General features: G+C 37.6%; 2 protein-coding genes across 2 annotated transcripts in view; both read left to right on the forward strand.

The window, feature by feature from the left end:
- The first annotated feature begins 669 nt into the window (after positions 1 to 669).
- On the forward strand, positions 670 to 3,184 carry LOC129729789 (ATP-binding cassette sub-family G member 1-like). Its single transcript, XM_055688609.1, has 7 exons — positions 670 to 1,039; positions 1,097 to 1,220; positions 1,276 to 1,853; positions 1,911 to 2,110; positions 2,179 to 2,347; positions 2,402 to 2,502; positions 2,565 to 3,184. Exons 1-7 carry the CDS (start codon positions 958 to 960, stop codon positions 3,060 to 3,062), a joined length of 1,752 nt encoding a protein of 583 aa, XP_055544584.1. The 5' UTR covers positions 670 to 957; the 3' UTR covers positions 3,063 to 3,184.
- A 6,252-nt stretch (positions 3,185 to 9,436) lies between these two features.
- LOC129731163 (out at first protein) overlaps positions 9,437 to 20,112 on the forward strand; it is a 148,534-nt gene continuing 137,858 nt past the window's right edge. Inside the window, exon 1 of the mRNA XM_055690966.1 lies at positions 9,437 to 9,940. Within this exon, the coding sequence (XP_055546941.1) occupies positions 9,833 to 9,940 (108 nt within the window). The 5' untranslated portion in view covers positions 9,437 to 9,832. The remainder of the gene's footprint in view (positions 9,941 to 20,112) is intronic.

The following is a 20,112-nucleotide window of genomic DNA, read 5'->3' on the forward strand; positions in this document are numbered from 1 at the left end:
CTACTGATGCTTATCTAGCCATCAGCGGAGACTCGATGGTGTCAGGTAATGCTTTCTGCAAGCTGCTGATGGACGGTTCACATGAGAAATGCTTGTGCACTTAACCCGTATATACTTTTGCGTGCAACAAAGACCCATTTGTAACCGGGCAGCTCATGCTGGTAGAAAGGTTTAACGACAGTTGTTATAACTTTAAAAAGCACTTTCTCGACGGAATTGTAACGATCTACATGTTTTCTTATTCAGCCAATTAATGTACTTTGATTCTACAATATATTGTTGATCAGTTATGATCTGTTGTAGTAGATAAAGCTGAGCCTATTCCGTATAGATGCTAGAGTGACAAAATCTCTGAGATTATCATTATTTGATAACATATTTTTCATCAATTCGTTTGAATATTCTAGTCAACCCAGCTGTGAAAGGCAGAACTAGAAGGTAGAATTTGTTCGATCAGAAACGTTAAAAACGTGCTGATTGCAAACATTATTACGATTATGCTGTAGGAAAACAGACTTGTCTCAGCTTCAACCGTCACTAGTGTTGATAACCTCTACAATAAGGCAACTGCAATGAATCATTCTTTATACAGACCATTACATTGTTTATATTAGAGCGAATTCAAAAAATCCTATATCATTTGGTTTAATGAACCAGACGGTGTTCTAACGGCCACGCGTCCGTCCAGAGTTCATCAAAAAATCGAATGTTCCTCTTGCGAGACAGAGATGCCAAATTTGTACTACGCGTGTAATAATGTTGATAAGTGATGAGAATAATCGCAAAAACAGTCGCAAACAGTGCTATTTCGGATGATTGTGCGAGGTAAGTTCTTATCATCGGAAGAAAGGCAGAGCCAAAACAAAAAGACACCCGCTTCCGAAGAACCACCCAGACAGCGATCGTACTTCCGAGTGAGTAGTCGAAGTTTTCAGTGAGCGCGTTAAAACGGATCGAATGCATTCTAGCGACGAGGTGCCAGTTGGAAAATCATTCTGTTTATCGTTTCATAACATATCCTGCACCGGTCGGAAGGAAGGTATGTATTTCTGTGGTTACTATTAGAAGCGAATATAGCAATGGAAGTGCCTTCCAGATGGATCAATCAACAATATTCTCAGTAACGTATCTGGTTCCTTTGAGTCCGGTCGGATGGCCTGCATTCTAGGCCCCTCAGGTGCAGGAAAATCGAGTTTGCTCAACATTCTCAGTGGTTATAGGTAAAACTGATTAATAAAAGTGTTGATTGATAAATTGAAATGGAATTGTATTTAGAAAATCGGGTGTGTCTGGGAAGCTGCGGTTAGATGGGACGATTCTATCCGGCAGACAAATGCGTAAGCTGATCTCATACACTCCGCAAGAGGCAAGCCTCTGGCACAATCTCACCGTACAGGAGAGTATAGCTTTTGCAGCGGATTTCAAACTGTCACCCACAATCCCCAAGGAAACCAAAGATGAAAACAATCAAGAACTGTTGGATATATTGGGTCTCGAGAAGTGTGCCAACACATTGGTGAAGAATCTTTCTGGAGGCGAAACAAAACGTCTCGCGATCGGTGTCGAGCTTGTGTCTGACCCCAAAGTGATGCTACTGGATGAGCCAACTAGCGGGCTGGACACTGTTGCCTCTTATCAAGTATTGAGTTATGTTCAAAGTTTAACCACGCTTCAAAACAGAGCCATAATTAGCATCATCCATCAACCTAATTCGAACATGCTGAAGCTGTTTGATGATGTGTTGGTTCTATCAAAAGGCCGTGGTTTGTATTGTGGTCCTCTGCCGGAAATGGTTGATGTTTTTGCGGTAGCCGGATTAGAGTGTCCTGTATCGCACAGTCCAGCAGACTTCGGTTAATTATATAAATCAGCGAGTGATGTGTTTTATTCTAATAGAAGTACTTTCCCAGCTTTAGAAGTTGCCTGTTTGGATCACGAGGACGGAAGGATTCAGGAGCTGTTAGCCGGGGAGACTGTACGTTCACGTAAGGTTTCAGCGTTACATACTCTATCAGAGGACCCAGAAGGTAGAGAGAGATATATGCTGAGTACTGGACAACAAATTGCGCTGCTACTGAAGAGAACTATGCGTTGCACTTTACGGGATACGGTATTTCAACTAAATTTGTTAAATATTACATTCTACAGCTGATACTGAAATATTTATCTGCTCCACAGTACAACGTGAAGGCTCGAACAGTTATTAGTATTCTCATCGCTACTCTAACTGGGATCGCATTCTATGATACGGGCAATAACGTGGCCAAAATTATCTCAAATACGTCAGTGCTGATGATTGTTGTTTACAGTGTATTTTTTACCTGCGCGTTTTCAGCGATCCTCACATGTTAGTGTTCTCAAATAGAAACTGTTTTTTAGTTTAATTACGAAATAATTACAGTTCCTTTGGAATCTGCTGTTTTCATTCGAGAGCACAAAAACAATTGGTACGCACTGACGCCATACTACATATCCAAGTTGTTAATCGAGATTCCTGCCTTGGTATGAAGGAACTTCTTCTTATCAATTATAATACTTGAGCTAATCTACATGGAAAATTGCAGATCTTCTCAACTACAGCTTCCTTTTTCATCATGTACTTCCTCACTGGACAACTACTGGAGTTGCACCGGATGCTGGCCCTCTGGATCATCTCACTGCTGTCCGGTTGGGTCGCATTGCTGCTAGGGCTTCTACTGGGCAATATGTTTCCAATGCAGACGGCCGTATTTCTCACGGTAATGATCGTAATTCCATGCAGTTTGTTTTCGGGCTTCTTCGTTACACTGAAGGACATGCCGCTGTATCTGAAGCCGTTAACCTTTATGTCGTTTGTACGCTACAGTGTGGAAGGAGCCGTTAACGCCATCTACGGGTTCGGGCGGAAGGAGATGGAGTGCCGTGATATATTCTGCTATTTTACTCTGCGCAAATTTCTAGCACTGCTCGGAATGCCAGAGATAGAGTGGCTTTACGACATGCTAGGTTTGGTTGTTTGGAGTGTGATTTTACACTTTGCGCTGTACTGGAGCTTGTTCAAGCGCACAAAACGAGATGTTTAACTGGTTTAATCATCATTATTCATATAGTTGCTGAATAATTTAGTATGTTAATAATTTTGCCATGTACGTATACAAAAATGAATAATAAAAAATAGCTTTTTTGCTTGTTTTGTTTTATCGTTGTCCTACAGGGTGTTCAATAATTTCGAATACACTTCCAAAATGTGTTAAAAAAGTTATAATACAATACATTCTCTCCTGATTTAATTTTTTTTGAATCAGTGTTTATTGAGAACCTTTACGACATATAAGCTGGGATCACGCCCCCTTTGTGCTGTATAACGAGCTTGAGACGTTTTCCAAAAGAAATCACACGCGGCACGCATCGGGTCCATCGGGATCTCGCATCAGATCTTGGAAATAAGCTTTTTAAATTAGTCCATGGTGCTCACTTTATGTTCGCTCCACTTGGCTAGCATATACGACTACTCATAAAAGTCCAAGAAATTAAGATCCGGGGAGCTGGGAGGCCACAAAGTCTCATCGAGAAAATCATTCAAATTCTCCCGACACCACACTTGGACGAAATTCGCCGTGTTTATCCTTCGGTCGCTTGACACCTTGGATTAGGAGATTCATTTGTATGAGCTCTAAAGCGATCCATTGCAAGTGGAGTTTTTTTTTGAAACATAGGTTAAGCGATAACTATACTGAAAGGAATAAGCGTTTAATCAATTTCGTAGAGTGATTATGATAATAAATTATCCTAGTTAGGAAGGTTTCATTTGCTAATTTAAAACAATTCTAGTTTAAGGACTAGTCTAATATAAAACGCTATATTTCCAAAATAAGATGGGCTAGAAAAAAATATCTTCAGCACTATTTTCTGAAATTACCTATACTGCCGATATTCGCATGACAGTCTTAAGTAAAATTAGGATTTTTTCTTGTTTTTTTTTGCGAGAATGGGTCCATTTTGGCATGCTTTTCAAGAGGTTCGATTCCCACAGCCTAGATTTCAATGGCTATTCTTGGAGAGCGTACCAAAATGGACCCATTCCCGCAAAAAAACAGGAAAACACAAAATTTTACATAGGACTGTTATGCGAATAGCGGCAGTATAACTTCGCTGAAGACACCATTTCTTTGAAACACAAGACTAAAAAGTTAGATTTCGCAGTGCCACTAGCGTCGGAGTTCCAGCTAAAACTTATTGCCATTCTTTGAGGTTTTCTAATACAGGGTGACACCGTGAAAGTGATACACTTTATTTATGCCATAAAATTAAAATAGATCGAAGCGAATGTTTTATAGAATATTTCTTTTTTAGTTCTTTTTTATTATAATTTTTTTTGTAAGATTTGGACCTCTGCCATTGTTTTGATCTTTTGTGGCAATTTTATACTGTCATGGTAGAGAAGAAAAGTCACAGTTATACCAGTTCAATTCAAATCTTTCGCCTTTGTATTCGATTACGGCCAGCAAACGCTTTTCAAAATTATCACAATCCGCATATACGATTTTGATCGGCATTTCGTTCCAGATTTTTTACCAAACGGTTCTTAAAAGTGTTCAAAGTCCCGCGTTTTACGTCAGCCAGCTTCCTAGCACGTACCCCCAAACACTGAAGTCTAATGGATCCAAATCGGGGAGGATGCGGACCATTCAGAGGTGCTGATAAAACACGGTAAATTTCCGTTGCACCACTTCTAAACAACCAGTGCCTTATGCTTTGGTATAATCTTGCAGCAAAAAACTTCTCCATAAAATTCCTAATCACAAGGCAGCAAATGGCCTTAATGACCTTGACCTATTGTTGTAACGGGTGTCCTACATCAAATTGCATCACTGAAAAAACGCGGTAGAAAATTACCAATAGAGTATTTTGTCTTGAAAATTTGGGTAGAGATAATTTAGAGTCTATTGTTTACACTGTATTTTTATCGCTGTCAGTTTTTCGGAAATTGTAGAAAATGCCGTTACCGGACAAACAACGTCGTGAATTGATTTTGGGCAAGTACCTGAAAAATCGTCAACGCTCTTAACGGGAAATCGGAAAACAACTCGAAATCGTGCAGTCAACAATGAGTCGGGCAATTAAATGTTACTGTAAAACTCTGAGCAACGAACGGGGGGAGCTCCGTAGCCGCAAGGTTACAGAGTCCGCTTTGGTAAGCGGGTGATCGTGGGTTCGAATCTTAGTAGAATCAGGTCATTTGGTTGCCAAAAGGACTTTAGCATGGGTTTATTCTCAGACTTCCCACCAAGTACCCTTCCTTCAATCTGAATTCTACAGTTTTCTGTTGACTCTGCTTCTAACAAAAATTAGTCCCTATTATAATAAAACTGGTGTGAGTTACAGACGGTGTTATAATCAGATACGCAAAGAGTGAGGTCGAAAACTACAAGTGAACCGTCAAATCGAGGCTCCAAGTGTGCAAAGTAAACAAACTCAGGAGTGTAATATTTCTTACAGAATGTGTATTGTAATCAGTATAAATGTTGTGAACCACGTGCAATTATGGTTTGAAAGGAAAATGTGTTCGTTATGCTTGTGAGTGATGAGTGATGCATTTGAAATTTAAAAAAATGTATTAACAAGCTTTGAAACTCAGTAATATATCCTTACAAAGTTTCGGAATTTCATTACGCTTTCGTGCGTATGAAAAGTCATGCGCAATCAAATGTGGTTGCCAGAATTGTTTGGAATAGAATATTAGCAAAGGGTTGCCATATTTACTGCTTTTCTCTTTGCGTATCTCTTTATAACACAGTCTCTAGTGTGAGTAACGTATGAAAGTTCTCTCCAGGGAATTGTAATCAGGCGATATTGTTATGATGGACAGAGGCTCGGTATAGTAGAGCAGTATGCTTGAAACGGAAAGATAAAACTTACACACAAGCACGGATACGAATGATACGCGAATCACTTACTTCAATAGTGATACTGCCAATAATATGAAGTGCGGAGTACAGAAAATAAATGGGTAATATCAATAGATCTGATCACTGGTCGCAGTGATGAGTCCACACAGGAAAAAAAGCAACGAACGGAAGTAGAAATGTGGTTGGAACGGATGTTCTGTTTGTGATCAGGATCACAAGCGTGTTGTAAAAGCGTTTACGAGAAATCCCAATGCTTCATACACACGATTATTCTCCTTGGTCTAGATAGCCTCCAACGAAGACAATTTTGTCAGTAGCGTGTATCTTCAGTAGCAATCGAGATCTGGCAACACTGTTGGTGATATTTCTGCGAGATAATCCCCGAATCATTTGTTTTTTGAAAGCACCGAATCCAAGGTCATTTTTTAATTATTTTTTGCACAGTGTTATGACTCATGTTCATTTCACAAACCATTTATCTTGCCAACCGAGCTGAATTTTGCCAGATACATTCTTCAACTGCTGTGATCACCGCTGTAGTCCACACACTCCATTTTTAGCCCGATTTCTATTTGAGGACAACCGTGCCAGTTTCCTCGAATCGTTCGATAGTCCTGTACTTGAGTAATCTGTTCGAATTCAGATGTGACACTTTCATTCTTATCTCATTTCTGTGAGATACAAAATCTTGATTTGTTCTATACTTGAATCCATTGCAATTTTCCTCTGAAAAAACGCTGCCTTTATCTTTTACGAGTGAACTATAAACATGTGTCGCAATCAAAACAAATACAGCTGACTAACAGGGTAGGCCTCCCGATGCGAAAAGAGGCATTCAAATGTGTGTATCATTTTCACGGTGACATACAAAAATCTTTTTCAAAGATTGAAATGAGTTTTCCCGAAATTTTTGTTTCCCGAGTTTTTCGTTGGCTTACGGGAAAACTCATTTGAATCTCTGAAAAAGTTTTCATTGCGGAAGGCCCCTAAATCCCAGGAATGGTTAAAAAGATTTTATCTTTTATTAATGTGAAAATATATCATAATCAGGACAGTCATTTCATTTCAGATCCGTTGAACTCTTTTGAACATTTCAAAATGAGGCTTTTCTAACAAAAACTTTCCATGAATTGGGTCCTAAAGCTGTACCAGATTTGATATATCATTTGAAAAAGATGCGTTTCCTGAACATAACGTGATTTCTGAAAAATGTCTGTCGTTGTCCTTCGATTTTTGAATGAAGAATAAAAAACTGCTCAAAATGTGTTAAATGACAGTTCGCCCATGTACGGTATATTGACGAACTGCTATTCAACACCTATCGAGCAGTTCTTTATTTATCATTAAAAATTGAAGGACAACGAAAAACATTTTTAAAAATTACGTTTTGCTGAGAAAATCATACTCTTTCAGCTGATAGGTACATAAAAATCTGAAAACCGTGTCAAACTTTAGGACCCGATTGTACATGAAATGCAGCGCTGAAGTCTCAGAAGTAAGTTGATGTAATCATGATACGAAAAGGCCATCGCATTCCAACAATAAGTTGAAAATATCTGAATCGGTCCTTTTCGTGATTGTAAATGCAAATTATTGGTTTGGTATAGGAATATCATGCTTTGTTATTCATATAGTTTGGAGGAACAATTCTCTGGTATTATTTTTTGTTATTTTATCAACTATGTGAACCATATTAAGATCAAAATGAGGTGTATTTTCAATATCTGGTTGTGATATTATAATGATATTTTCTCCTGCTCGGGACGTCACCAATGTTTGCAACCCCGAGGACCAGGTTTTCTACTCCTAGGACCAGGTTTTCTACTCCTAGGACCAGGTTTTTTACGCGTACCTCGTCAATAAACCGCGTAATAAACCTGATTGTACTTTGTAGTATTTTATATGTCTCTGGTGAAGGCTTTAAAAACAAATCATAGATATTTAAGCGAAGGATGAAGTAGTGCTGCATGGAAATCAATATTACACACATAATACACTCATGCGGTACCGTGGGATGGGGTGAAATTGATCAGTGGGGTGGAATTGATCACCTGAAAATTCGTGATACAAAATATTAATCAAAAGATATTGTTCTTACAACGTGTCCTTAAACGCAACTTTTGCATGATTCACATACCTGTCGAAGTTAACCCTTGCATGCCCGGTGCAATTTTTCATATTTTCGAAAAGTTCTTCTAACTCAGTCAAAACTCAATAAAATTTGAATAAACAAGTTTCCAAATAACAAAAAAAGTATTGAATTTACTTAAAGTAATCTTAGTGTAGGGTTAATTACGTTAAATTTGGAGAAGTGAGTAAAGTTTGATAAAAGCTCAAAAAATGTAATTTTCAACAATAATCATTCCATACCAATAATGGAATACTGATGAATTCGCAGGAAACCGCAAAGATTTTAATTTTTAAGCTAGTTTTTGAGCTTTTGCAACAAACCGAATTGAAATCGGTCTAACGACGATCAAATAAGAGCATATTTAGCAACAAGCAGCTCCTGAACCCAAATAAACAAATTTTAACCTGAAATATCGTTATTTTCGTTTCCAAGCTAGCTGTAAATGATATTTTTCAGTACAGAAATCATCATTTATCTTTAGCATATCAAAAAAAAGCACATTTCCAAAAGAATGTATGGATTTCAATGGTGATCAATTTCATCCCAATTTACCTCATAGTACTTTATAGAATTATCGAATTTATTTCATGAAGTGGACGATAGAAATTTCACCAATAGCCATAGAGGTTTACTGGAGCACATACTAGTACTTGTTTTAAAATTATACTATTTCGGGAAAAATATACATGAGGCCAGTTAATTGGAAATTGTTATTAAAATTGATCAATTTCACCCCCTCCAGGTATAATACACGCTTCATGAACGTTGCATCAATTCATTTTGGGGCTTCAAAAGTAGTATTGCTGCTTAATCGTTTTATATATATTTCTCTCGTATATTTGAAGCCCTTCTAATTGAAACAACCGTTTACATACTTCTGGTCTGGTAACATACTTTCCCACCACCAGTATACGCTATTTTCTACGTTTCTTCTCAACAGCTTCAGCAACATTTTGAGGCAAAATAAATTTGCTTAAAAACTAAATAATGGCTATACTGTACTTCTTAACAACTGAATAGAAAAAAGATTGTCTTCAATTCTACCACTTCAAATTTATAAGAATTTTGTCGCAGGTAATAAAAAGGTAGAAAATAATTCTACTGCAGGTAATAAAAAAGGCATGCATAGGTATCACAGTAACATCCGAACGCTTCTTATTGAACACTGATGATCGATAAAGTAGACCATCAATCGTTTTTTCGTTTCCAGTTTCCCGGCAGAGGCAGCACCGCTCCGGGCTTTCAGCAAGCCAGGATGTTTCATAACAACAGTGCAACGTTGCTGTGTTACTGCGGCTACCACAAACAAACCGTGCAACATGGAGACATCTTGCTGTTCTCTGCAACAAGAGTCTTGTTATGAAAACAAACCGAGTGCACGCGATGCACGATAGAAAGAATACTCGCGTCGTGTTCGTCTGTCGGTGGCGACATCATCTTTAGTCCTTTTCTGCCCGTAGATTCGTTCGGTCGTGTACGCCAGATGGTGGCTTCGCTTCTCTCGCAGTCTGGTCTGGAGTGTATTTACATTGTCTACCTGCCCACATTGCTGGTTCTCGGCAGGCCTGTTTATAAATATTTGATGCTACGAAGATAGAGCGAATATTTGCTTCATTGGAAAGCAAGTTGCAAGGTGTTTGTGAATAGTGTCAGAGGATGCGTTTGGTTAAGAATTCAATCAAGTTCTAGTAGTGCAAGTAGTGTGGCGATTTTGCAGCCTCGCCGACGGAACGCGAAAGCTCCATATTTATCACTAAATGTCGATTGATGGTGCTAGCGTGTAGCATTGTCTATTTTGTTTTAGTTTTTCGAAATGTATTTCGAATCGTGCATTAGTAGGAAGATAGTAATCGGTTTTATTTGTTTTCTGGTGCAAATTAGTCATGGGATAAGCCAGCTCGTGATTAATGTACAAAATCAGGTCGGTATTCGGCACTCGCGTGCCTATTTTTAATTTGTTTTATTTTTTTCTTCGCGTTTTGACATTTCTCCAGCAGTAGATGCTGGTCTGGCTCGTGTTGCGGTCGTGCAACACGGCACACTGTCGCAGTGATAAATTTAGCTTTCACAGTATTTTGACAGAAATATTGTTTTGATTGTGCACCTCGCGTTTGTTTTTGGTCATACAGTCGGCAGTCGGGATGTTTGCTTCTCGTTAGAGGCCTTAGGTGCTTCTACAGGGATTATAAATAAATGATATTATTGATTGGTTTCCCCACCGGGGAACAACATTGAAGGCCGGAGGATGTTGCGAAAAACGTGCAATTCATGTCACGTATTAACAGCGCCATGCTCGCAGTAAATTGCCATCGTACTGAAGGTTAGAACTCTGATCGTACTGTAATTGGATAAAATTCGTGAGAATTATGGGGCAGTATAATGTATTTCGCATGCGGCAGAAGTTTCGGTTGACAAAAGAATACGGCTATTTGCTTTATTTCGATATTTTATTGTTCGATTCGAAGAATGATTTTATATTCTTTGAGACATGACATTAACGATTTCAGTAGCAAATTACAGAAAATTTCAATTGCTGATAGCTCCAAGTACCTCATCATGTATATTTTTTTTGTTTTGCAATTCTTGGCACTAAAAGAGGTTTGATAAATTTGATTCTTAAGTCCAGTTTTTTGAAATTGTTCGTATGTACTAATAACGGCTTTACCTAGTGTTTACTTTAGTGAACAGTGTTGGCTCTGATGTAGGATTACTACTTCAAAGTTGCAAATTCTAAAATTCTCTACGTTTCGTAGAGGGGTTTTAATTTACATAAGTATCCCAAAATCAAATGAATGTTTATGTATTTTTGCATCATTTGAATCGGGTGATTATAACATTTAAGTATGATACTAATGATTAATATTGCATTATTCTCGTCACAAGTTTTCCATGCTCTCCTGAGCCTCGACCAATTTATAGCCGTGATAGTAAAAGTTATTAAAAATTGTGACACGAAAGAAGATCTAAACCAACTTATTCGCAGGTACATATAATTTTCTATTAAATAATAACAGAAGTTCTTTTTATTGAATTATTTGGAATCGCATGAAATTGACTCATTTAACCACTGTGACTTGAATACATTTTTTAAGACTAAATTTATGAACAAAAATAACGGCAAGTGATCAGGATGTTTGTTAAAAGGAGACTATCACATAATCTGTAATAGTGCTCTATGTACGAGATTGAGGTGTTACAGTATCCATTTCGATTTCGTGTTGGAAAAAATTAATCTGTTAATGTCATACCTGTTCAAAACCAAATGCGTTCACCTCGCGGAAATAGAATAATTAGCGAATCCGTTTATCCTCTTGTTCTTTCTAGTACGCACGAGAATCGCTTAGAGTGTTGTCAAATTACTAAATAATTGGGAATTCAAAGAATTGTTCATTACAGAAAATTATTTCGCCTTGTCAATCTTTATAGTTGTGGAGAGTCCCAAACTGTCAATACCGCTCGGCTCAAGTTATCCTTCATCTCACTTGCAAGTCCCCTTCAAAATGTTCAAAATGCTTGGTTGGCACATAAGTGCTTATTTCAGAGGGTTTTCTTTAGTGAATCATCCTTGAAGAAATACCAACGGGTGAAAAACAAAAATAGGCCTTCTTATTGGTTGGAATGAATTGCCTCAAGCACAAGAAGCAACTCGGAATGCAACGTAGTGCTCGAAAATAATTCAGGACGAATTTATTCAGATTTCGGTTTCAAAATTAGAAGAAAAAAAATTCCGTTTTGTTTACCCATTCACGGTTTCCGCAAATAAGTTTGAAAAACAACAATTTCTACACTTTACCAGTGTTTACATATTGCGAACGTGCAACTCATTCATCCTGAACTACTTTCCGGAATTCCAAACGAACGCAGAAGAATCCGAAGCAAATCCCGGCAAACAAGCGCACCCTCACCGCCGGTATCCTGTAGCCGGTTTGCAGGTTGCACAATTGCTGCGAGCAACAGACTGAGTCTGAATGAATCCAGCGGTACATGCGACGAAGCACCATCCTTAGCAGCAATAACAAAAATATTTCCTCCGCACCAGCGGAGAGTTATCCTTTCTTTGTGCGGATTCGTTCGGCGCGAAAGCAGATCTTCGCAGCTCACAAAAGTACGTTCAACTGTGGGATTCTCGAGCACACCCATACACCCACGCAGTCATCTTATTTTACAATTCTCCAGCAGTAGTACAACCCGGTACATTTTTCGGCTTTTCCAGCACAGTGTGGAAAATGCGCTGCTCTTCTTTTCTTTTCTTTTGTAGTAAATGTGGCAGCCATCCTCTGTCTGGTTGGGCCACGCTGAAATGCGAAGAGACCAGGCTTTCGTCGGTCTGTGACGCTGCCTCAGTATATTGCCAGTTGGCCAACCATCCGACAACTGTCTATACACTGCAGTTGAATGTTTGCTCGAGAGTGCGGATTATTTATTCACGATCGCGGTGAAAAGGAAGTAATTTAATTCAATGCGGAAACTCGCAGCGACCGTGGACAGCTTTGATCTGTTCACCGGCTTAAGCGGGAAGAGCTTACGTCCACATGACGGATAATGCTGAAATCGTAACAAATCTTTCGAAGCGCTGAGATGCTTTTCCATTACTTTGTAGCGATTATCCTATTTTGCAATTTGGCATCATTGAACCCTGGACAAACTAGTGGGAGTTAAGGATTTATGTAGCACTATGTCTTTCCCATTTCCCGAATAGGGCCATTTGTCGGTCAGATGATAAACGTTTGGAGTTTACCAAATTATTGTCAGGTTTAACATCTATCAAAACTAGGGTGGTCGGTATTACCGACTTTTCGGAAAACCGGTATTTCGGTATTCATAAAAATAAAAACCGGTAAAAACCCGGTATTTTTATTTTTTTCGGATTAATACAAACCAGGTCTCGTGGTCTTTGAACCTACTTGTTCAACTACAAAATTCTGAACATCATAGTTTGGAGAAAAAATGACAATCATGTCCGCGAAAAAATGCGAGTCATTCTCTCTGTACTATTTAAAAATAAAATTGAAATATAATTAAATATATACATAAATTGGGATTTGAAATTTTTTTTGCTTTGCAACTCAGGTTGTATCGAAGTACGTGTCGCTGCATAATTATGTTTTTGAATTTATTAGTACTTTTATGCTTCATTACGATCCAGATTTTGTTTTGTAAGATTTGGACCACTGCGACCATTGTTTTGATCTCTTGTGGTATGCGATCCACATACAGCACTGGATAAATTTACCTGTGTTTGGAAAACTTCAATGATATGATGATATGATGATATAGTGATATGATTACGAAGAATACAATTTAGAAACTCATATTAACAAAAAAACATGTAGATTTTTATTTCAATTTCCTTTCACATCGCAAAACGTAGTTTTAAATTAATGAATAACTTTAAAATTCTTAGAGAAAAAATATTTGAAACTGTTGAGAAGAGTAAATTATTGGAGAAGAAAATGAAATGACGATCAGACACAAATTCACATTTTTTACGAATCCGATGCTCTTTAAAAAGTTTGTCCAAATTCAGTTGAATCTTAGAAAGCATTTTTCTCAGCTAGAATTATTGCTAATAAATCCGCTGCGGTATGGGAAACGAAACTTTGACCATGCTACAACTATTTAAATTTCACTTTTTCAAGGAGCAGTAAGTTTTAGGATGAAATTCTTTATTGATTGATTATTTCATCCTGTTAACACTTCGTATCATGAGAAACTTGTCCATAACTAGGTGCAACCTGTGCAATGCACATAGAGACGCCAAACAAAAAATAAATTACTAATCCAAATTTATTTTTTATATTATTTTTTTAGTTTACCTTTTAAATAGCACAAAACGAATAATGACTTGCGTTCTTTTCGCGGACATGATTGTGATTACTGCCTCAAACTTTGATTTTCAAAATTTGTAGTTGAACTAGTAGGTTCAAAACCCACGAGTTGCCTCTGTAAGTATGAGTGTGTAAAGATTAGCTGAAAAAATATGTTTTGGTTTGTTGATATGAAAATTGTTGACATATTATCGATACACACAAACACATCGTCTGAATCTAAGCAGAACAAACAAGAAGGAAACAAAAATTGATAAATAAGTAAGGGTAAAATAACATTCAATGTTGCTTCTGTCTAAATGTAATTATTATATACACTGTCATGTGATTTTTAACGCCTGCCTAAGTGGGTAGCATTTATTAGCCTTACAATGATTTATGGATATTGTGACATTTTTTTTTGATTTTAAGAAAAACACCGAAAATAGCGGTTTTTTCGCCTCTCCAATACCGGTATTCCGGTATTGAAATAAGTATCGGTTCTACCGGTTTTACCGGTTTCTATTTTACCGGTAAACCACCCTAATCAAAACGCAGTGATTACCAGCAAGTGCGTGTTATAGGTATTCTTGATTTTATGCAAATTCACAAAAAAAAACGGGCAGACAATTCAATCATCCATTTTTGATTTGATTGAAACTTTGCATAGACGTTTCTATGAGCATTAGATGCCATTTTGTGCGCTTGTTTTTATTAAAATCGCGACTCATTTTCGACAAGTTATTTTAAAATGTTATGTTGGGAAGGTATTGATGACAGCGTTGCAAAGCGAGGGAGATGCAAAACCTTTCTCCTCCTTTCTGCTTGATAACAAGATAAGTCTTTCGCACACACGCTTTCGAGATACTCTTTCTTCTTCATGCGTTTCCCTGAGTAGCAGCAAGCACGCACCGACATGGAAAAACTCTTTTGTATTACTACTCAGCAACTATAAAGAGTATGCGAGTTCCTGGCTGTGAGTAGGAGTACTCGACTAAAATTGCTCGACTAGGTGGAGTGCTCGAAAAACTGTGTTCGAAAGCCAAAATGCTTTCTTCATCTACCCGGTTTTGCTTGGTGCACCGACAGCCGAAAGTGGGGGAAGAATTTGTAAAGTATCGCATACTGGAACGTGTAGGGTATCGGACTGCTTTAACCCCCTAGTGCCCAAATTAATTTTCAGACGGACTTCGAAAAAATCACTTTGAAACTTTATAAACATTTTTTAAGTATTGATTGAAGCTTTTTAGAGGTTCATCTGAAGACCGTCTAAAGACGGCAATGGGCACTTGAGGGTTAAGGAATGCATCTTGAAACAATTGTACTCGACTTGTTGTGCTCGGGAGAAGGGGACTACATGCGAGTAAAAGAGTAGGCGCGCGTGTGTGCCTATGATCTCGAAAGCGAATGACAGCGAGAAGAAACGAGAAATATAGAAATAAGGTCCAGTATAGGTTAATTTACCCTATTTCTGTTAAAAATGCAGTAAAAAAACCTGGAATGCTGGATGTTGAGTTTATATAGGGTCAAATAACCTATAGTGGACTCCTTTCCTTTAGTGAACCACCCGCCAGATTAACCAATTCCTGGCGGGTGAGGCATCACTTTACATCTACAATTTATCTGCAGTTTCAAACAACGAAACTATTTATTACGGTTAGAGAAAAGATCGATCTACAATATGCAATACAGTTTTTGTCAATTGTCCATGTAGTGGCTGAGTTATACGAGTTTAAAGGCCATTTTTCGAGGTTAAATCTGATTTCTCTCCGCTGGGAATGGGTTAACTAAAATTATGCGAAAACTCGAGGAATCTTAAGAAAACTTCTATAGAGAAACATCTCAATCACCCAACCTGCATCAGAATTTCGAGAAAAATTTCAAATTCTAATTTATGTTAAGAGAAATTGAGTAAATTTAACGAGGGGTCCACTATAGGAAAGGGGTTCACCATAGGTTAATTTACCCTGCAATAGTTGCTATGTTGAGTTTTCGCCGTTCGCGTTCCAGTTTTTAAAATGACGTTCAAGCAAGAGTAGCAGCGTGTCAAAATTTTGCTGCTGGCCGACATTTCGAACCATCGAAGTTTCCGGAAAGAAATACCTCGTCTGGCAGGCCATATACACGTGTGGTCTGAAAGGCGGCATTTTCATCACTATGGGAACCATCAATCAAGAGATCTACATCCAGGAGTGCCTGGAAAAATGGCTACTATCATTCCGAAAGCAACAGGATAGACCTGTGCTGTTCTGGCTGGACTTGGTGCGTTGTCACTATGAGAAATAGACAATCGTGTGGTACGATGCAAATAACGTGGTTATGATACCCAAAACCGCAACCCTCTCAAGAGCCTGGAACGGATTTTTGAAAAAAAAAAAAACCAATCCATGCATGAAAAACGAGTAGCAATTCAAATCTAACTGGTGTTTGGTGTCGAATAAGGTTGACGAGGCTACTGTGCAAAATTTAATGAAGGGGGTAAGCCGATGGCACAGCAGTTCAAATTTGACAAACCGAAAGAATAAACGAACATTTTTTCCTTTGAATATATGAATTGGACTCCCAAATCATAATCATAAAATAACTTTTCATGATTTTTATAATGACTTCGACAAGTTTGTTTGGTCAAATATGTCTACTTATAGAGTTACTCATTCGTAACTGTAAATATTATGTTGAATGACAAATGTAATCCCTAACCATTGAATTAACATAACGGCAAAATGCATTTTAAGCTTAGCTTAGGTCTGACTGTACATATCAATGGTTGCTACTCCGTGATGGGTCCGAGCCACTCAAGATGCACAATGAGTGAACTAGAAAAACGACTGAGAGTGGTAATTCCTTCTCATTGTGCATCATTCAATGACCCGATTTTTATAGACTAATCGGTTGACTGCCTTCCATAGCTAAAATTTTCAAATTTCCAACGTAGAAAATGCACAAAAGAATAAAAATGGATTCGAAAAATATATGAAAAGTGTCCGCTGTATCCCGAAAAAAAGTGATGAACATTTAAGAGACTAATTCATGTCGTCTTTTCTGCGGTTGAAAACATGAACTAAAATAAGTTATTACAACAACATTTCAGCGCTTGCACTGACGTGTTGCTTCTTTCTACAACCATTCACCGCATAAAATCATCCAAACAGATCATCCACACGTTTACGCATCCACCACAACCACGAACGTTCCCGAAAAAAGTGGAAAGATCGGAGCACCGAGATACGACGATTCACAGCCTGAATTAAACACACTAGTTTCAGCAAAATTGATACAAAAAAATTGAAAACTTTTACAAAGCAGACAATTCACACGTGCTGCCAGAGCTCCTCATATTTGCAAAAATGCATTTTAAATAAAAGTAGTCAAGATAGAATCTCTCAGCTGGTCCCGAGGTACGATGCTGGCCTAAAAAAAGGCCTAAAGGCCTCAAGTCGTCGTAGGCTCGAGTCTCGGCTCGGGAGTGACTGTTAGTAACAGTAGGATCGTAGCGCTAGCCCCGCAATTGTCCAGTACACATAACAGTTGGCAATCAGAATGTAGCACCAAGGCTTTGCTTTGCTTTTAGTCAAGATAGAAAAATATTTTTCCGCATTTTATTTATTCAGATTATTTTCGAAATAAATTATTTAGATAGATGATCAAGTTGCCTTAACTGCTGCAACGTTGGCACTCTTAAGAAAAAAAAGTTTTTCTATTAAAAGCGTTTTTGTAACTTACTGATGGCAAAAGTTAGAAAAAAGATGTTAAGAGAATTCTAGGAATTTATCTGAAGTTTCATTTGAAAATAATGAAAAAAAGTATTTTAAAAATAAAAATATTTTGAAAACAAAAAGTTATTTAAAAAATATCCGTCATCTCAGATGTTTTCAAAATATGTTTTTTATATGTTTGGAATTTAGTTTCCTAAAACTCTTCTGAACAAACCAAAGTGGGCACTTTTAGAAAAAAAAGTTTTTCTAACAAAAATTTTTCATGCTGGATGCGGTTTTACGTTTTTGTCATAACCATAACCGTTCGGCAATGATAACAGTTAGAGCAAGGTTGTCAAGGGATGGTTTTGATGAAATCGTCTACATTTTCGTTTAAAAAAAATTGAGATCCTACACTGATTTTTTTTTAAAATAAAAAGTAGAACTGAAAATTATTATCGGTCATTTTAAAGCTTTTGCAAAATAAGTTTTTCAGAGAATTGGCTAAAATTCTTCTGAACAAGCCAAAAACTCATTCAAACGGCTCTGAAACGATTAAAAAGTGTTTTTAGATAAGCTAGATAAGCTCACTTGTTATTATTCAGATATGTCGTTTTTTTTAAACAAAATTTCATTGCCGCTATTCGCATAACAGTTCTATGTAAAATTTGGATGTTAATTTGTTTTTTTTTTTGCGAGAATGGGTCCATTATGGCATGCTCTTCAAGAATAACCATTGAAAAAGTAAGGTTTGATTCCCACAACGATTTCATTGGCTTTCACGAAAGAGCATGCAAAAATGGACCCATTATTCCCGCAAAAAAAAAACAAGAAAACACAAAATTTTACATAGGACTGTTTTGCGAATAGCGGCAGTTCAGCCCTTTCCAAAAGTGAGTGCAGATAATTAAAAAAATGCTTGGGGTAGTAAGGCTATTCGATTTAGCGTGAAATTCTTCAAGTACTGTGTCATATATTCAAAAGACCTTTTTCCCATGAATTTCCAATAACTTTCCCAAGACCATAAATTAGTAAAGAAATCCACAAGAATCTTTTTCCGATATGTTTCCAAGAAGAACCAAAGCAAAGTATTGCTTTGTTTCCCACACACAAACCTTTTCTAAGATACAAACTAATTACCAAACACCTAAGATTCCCACAAGTCAAGCAAATCTATTCAACAGTTAAGCTGGGTTTGCTCTCAGCTAATTACCTGTTTTGAATTTCATAAGTTGCATAACCGGGCCAATGCAATTTCCAGTTGCTTAAACCTGGCGAATGCTTCAGTATCCCATTACCTACACTGTAGCCAGAATTATCCCAAGCCTGATGCGATGAATGCACATGGCTAAAAGTGTAAACAAATAACATACAGGCCAGCCGCGCTTGTGGCGCACGCTTGCATGTTTGTATGTTATGTATTTTATTTACGAATCGTGTCGGCGTCATCAAGCTAGCCCACGATTGGATGACGAGTAAATGAGGTAGTGTTTTTTTCCACTATACTGTAGTACTGGATTCTAGTAACTAGAATTAAGAAGTGAAACTTAGCCTTAAGGAGCTAAATTGTAAACTTGAAGAGAGAAATAAAACACTCTCAATTGAAAGACGAAAGTGATTGTTTATGTATGCTTAGAACAACTGCAGTTCAACGGCGTAAACAAAGGAAGCGCATTATGATTTATCTCATAGCATGTTGGTACTCCTGTTGATGTTTTGTTCGTGATAAACACAAACAGCATAACAGAAGGTTCTTGAAGTATTTGAAAATGCTTAGCATCTCTAAAGTGGATAGAAAAATATTTATGGTATTCCAACATCCTCGCATTAACAATACCAAAAACTTTCATTACATATTTTATTTACCGGCTATATTCTCTTCTTCATCGGAGGTAGTGTAACGCAATGTACATGCGAAGGTAAACTTTAGTTCATTCTGCAGTATTTTAATTTTTCTCCTCATAATCCCTTCGAATCTCTATGCTAAATCTATACAGTGGAGCGGTACTGTACTGAACTGAAAATACAGTTGAAAGCAGCGAATTGTGAGGAATGGCGGAAAGCTTCCGGATCGATGGAAGTCGGGTTCTCTAGTTAGCAAAGCGAAAAATCGTAAACAAAACGGTTGAATAAAAGATAAAGTTTCCTCTGTTTCAGACTGCTATATCGGGAAGGGTATTATTTTAATGTGTTCCTATTGGCAGCAACGACGACGACAACGACGCGACGGCTAGCGTTGTTTGTTCGCCGACAACTCCAGGCCGCAAGAAAGTTGACTTTTCGTGGATGTTTGTCGGAGTTAGTAATGCAAAGCGGATGCAGGAATAATAATGATTTATGATTCGGTAAAATTGTTATTTGATTTGATGATTGATAAAACTGATGATTGATGTTCTAGGATTTTAGCTCTGTCAAAATCTGTTGGAAACTTGTTTACCTTCCATAATGTCTTCTTTCACAGTTTCCATTTTGCATGTATTATAATATTGTGCCGGAAAATTACTTACATCATACGTGAACATCATCATTCTCTGTCAACGGTGCAATGTGCTGCACGATTCTCATTACGTCAAAGCAGAACAAGTGGACTT

Source organism: Wyeomyia smithii, chromosome 3 (assembly GCF_029784165.1).
Source record: "Wyeomyia smithii strain HCP4-BCI-WySm-NY-G18 chromosome 3, ASM2978416v1, whole genome shotgun sequence".
Classification (NCBI taxonomy): Eukaryota; Metazoa; Arthropoda; class Insecta; order Diptera; family Culicidae; genus Wyeomyia; species Wyeomyia smithii.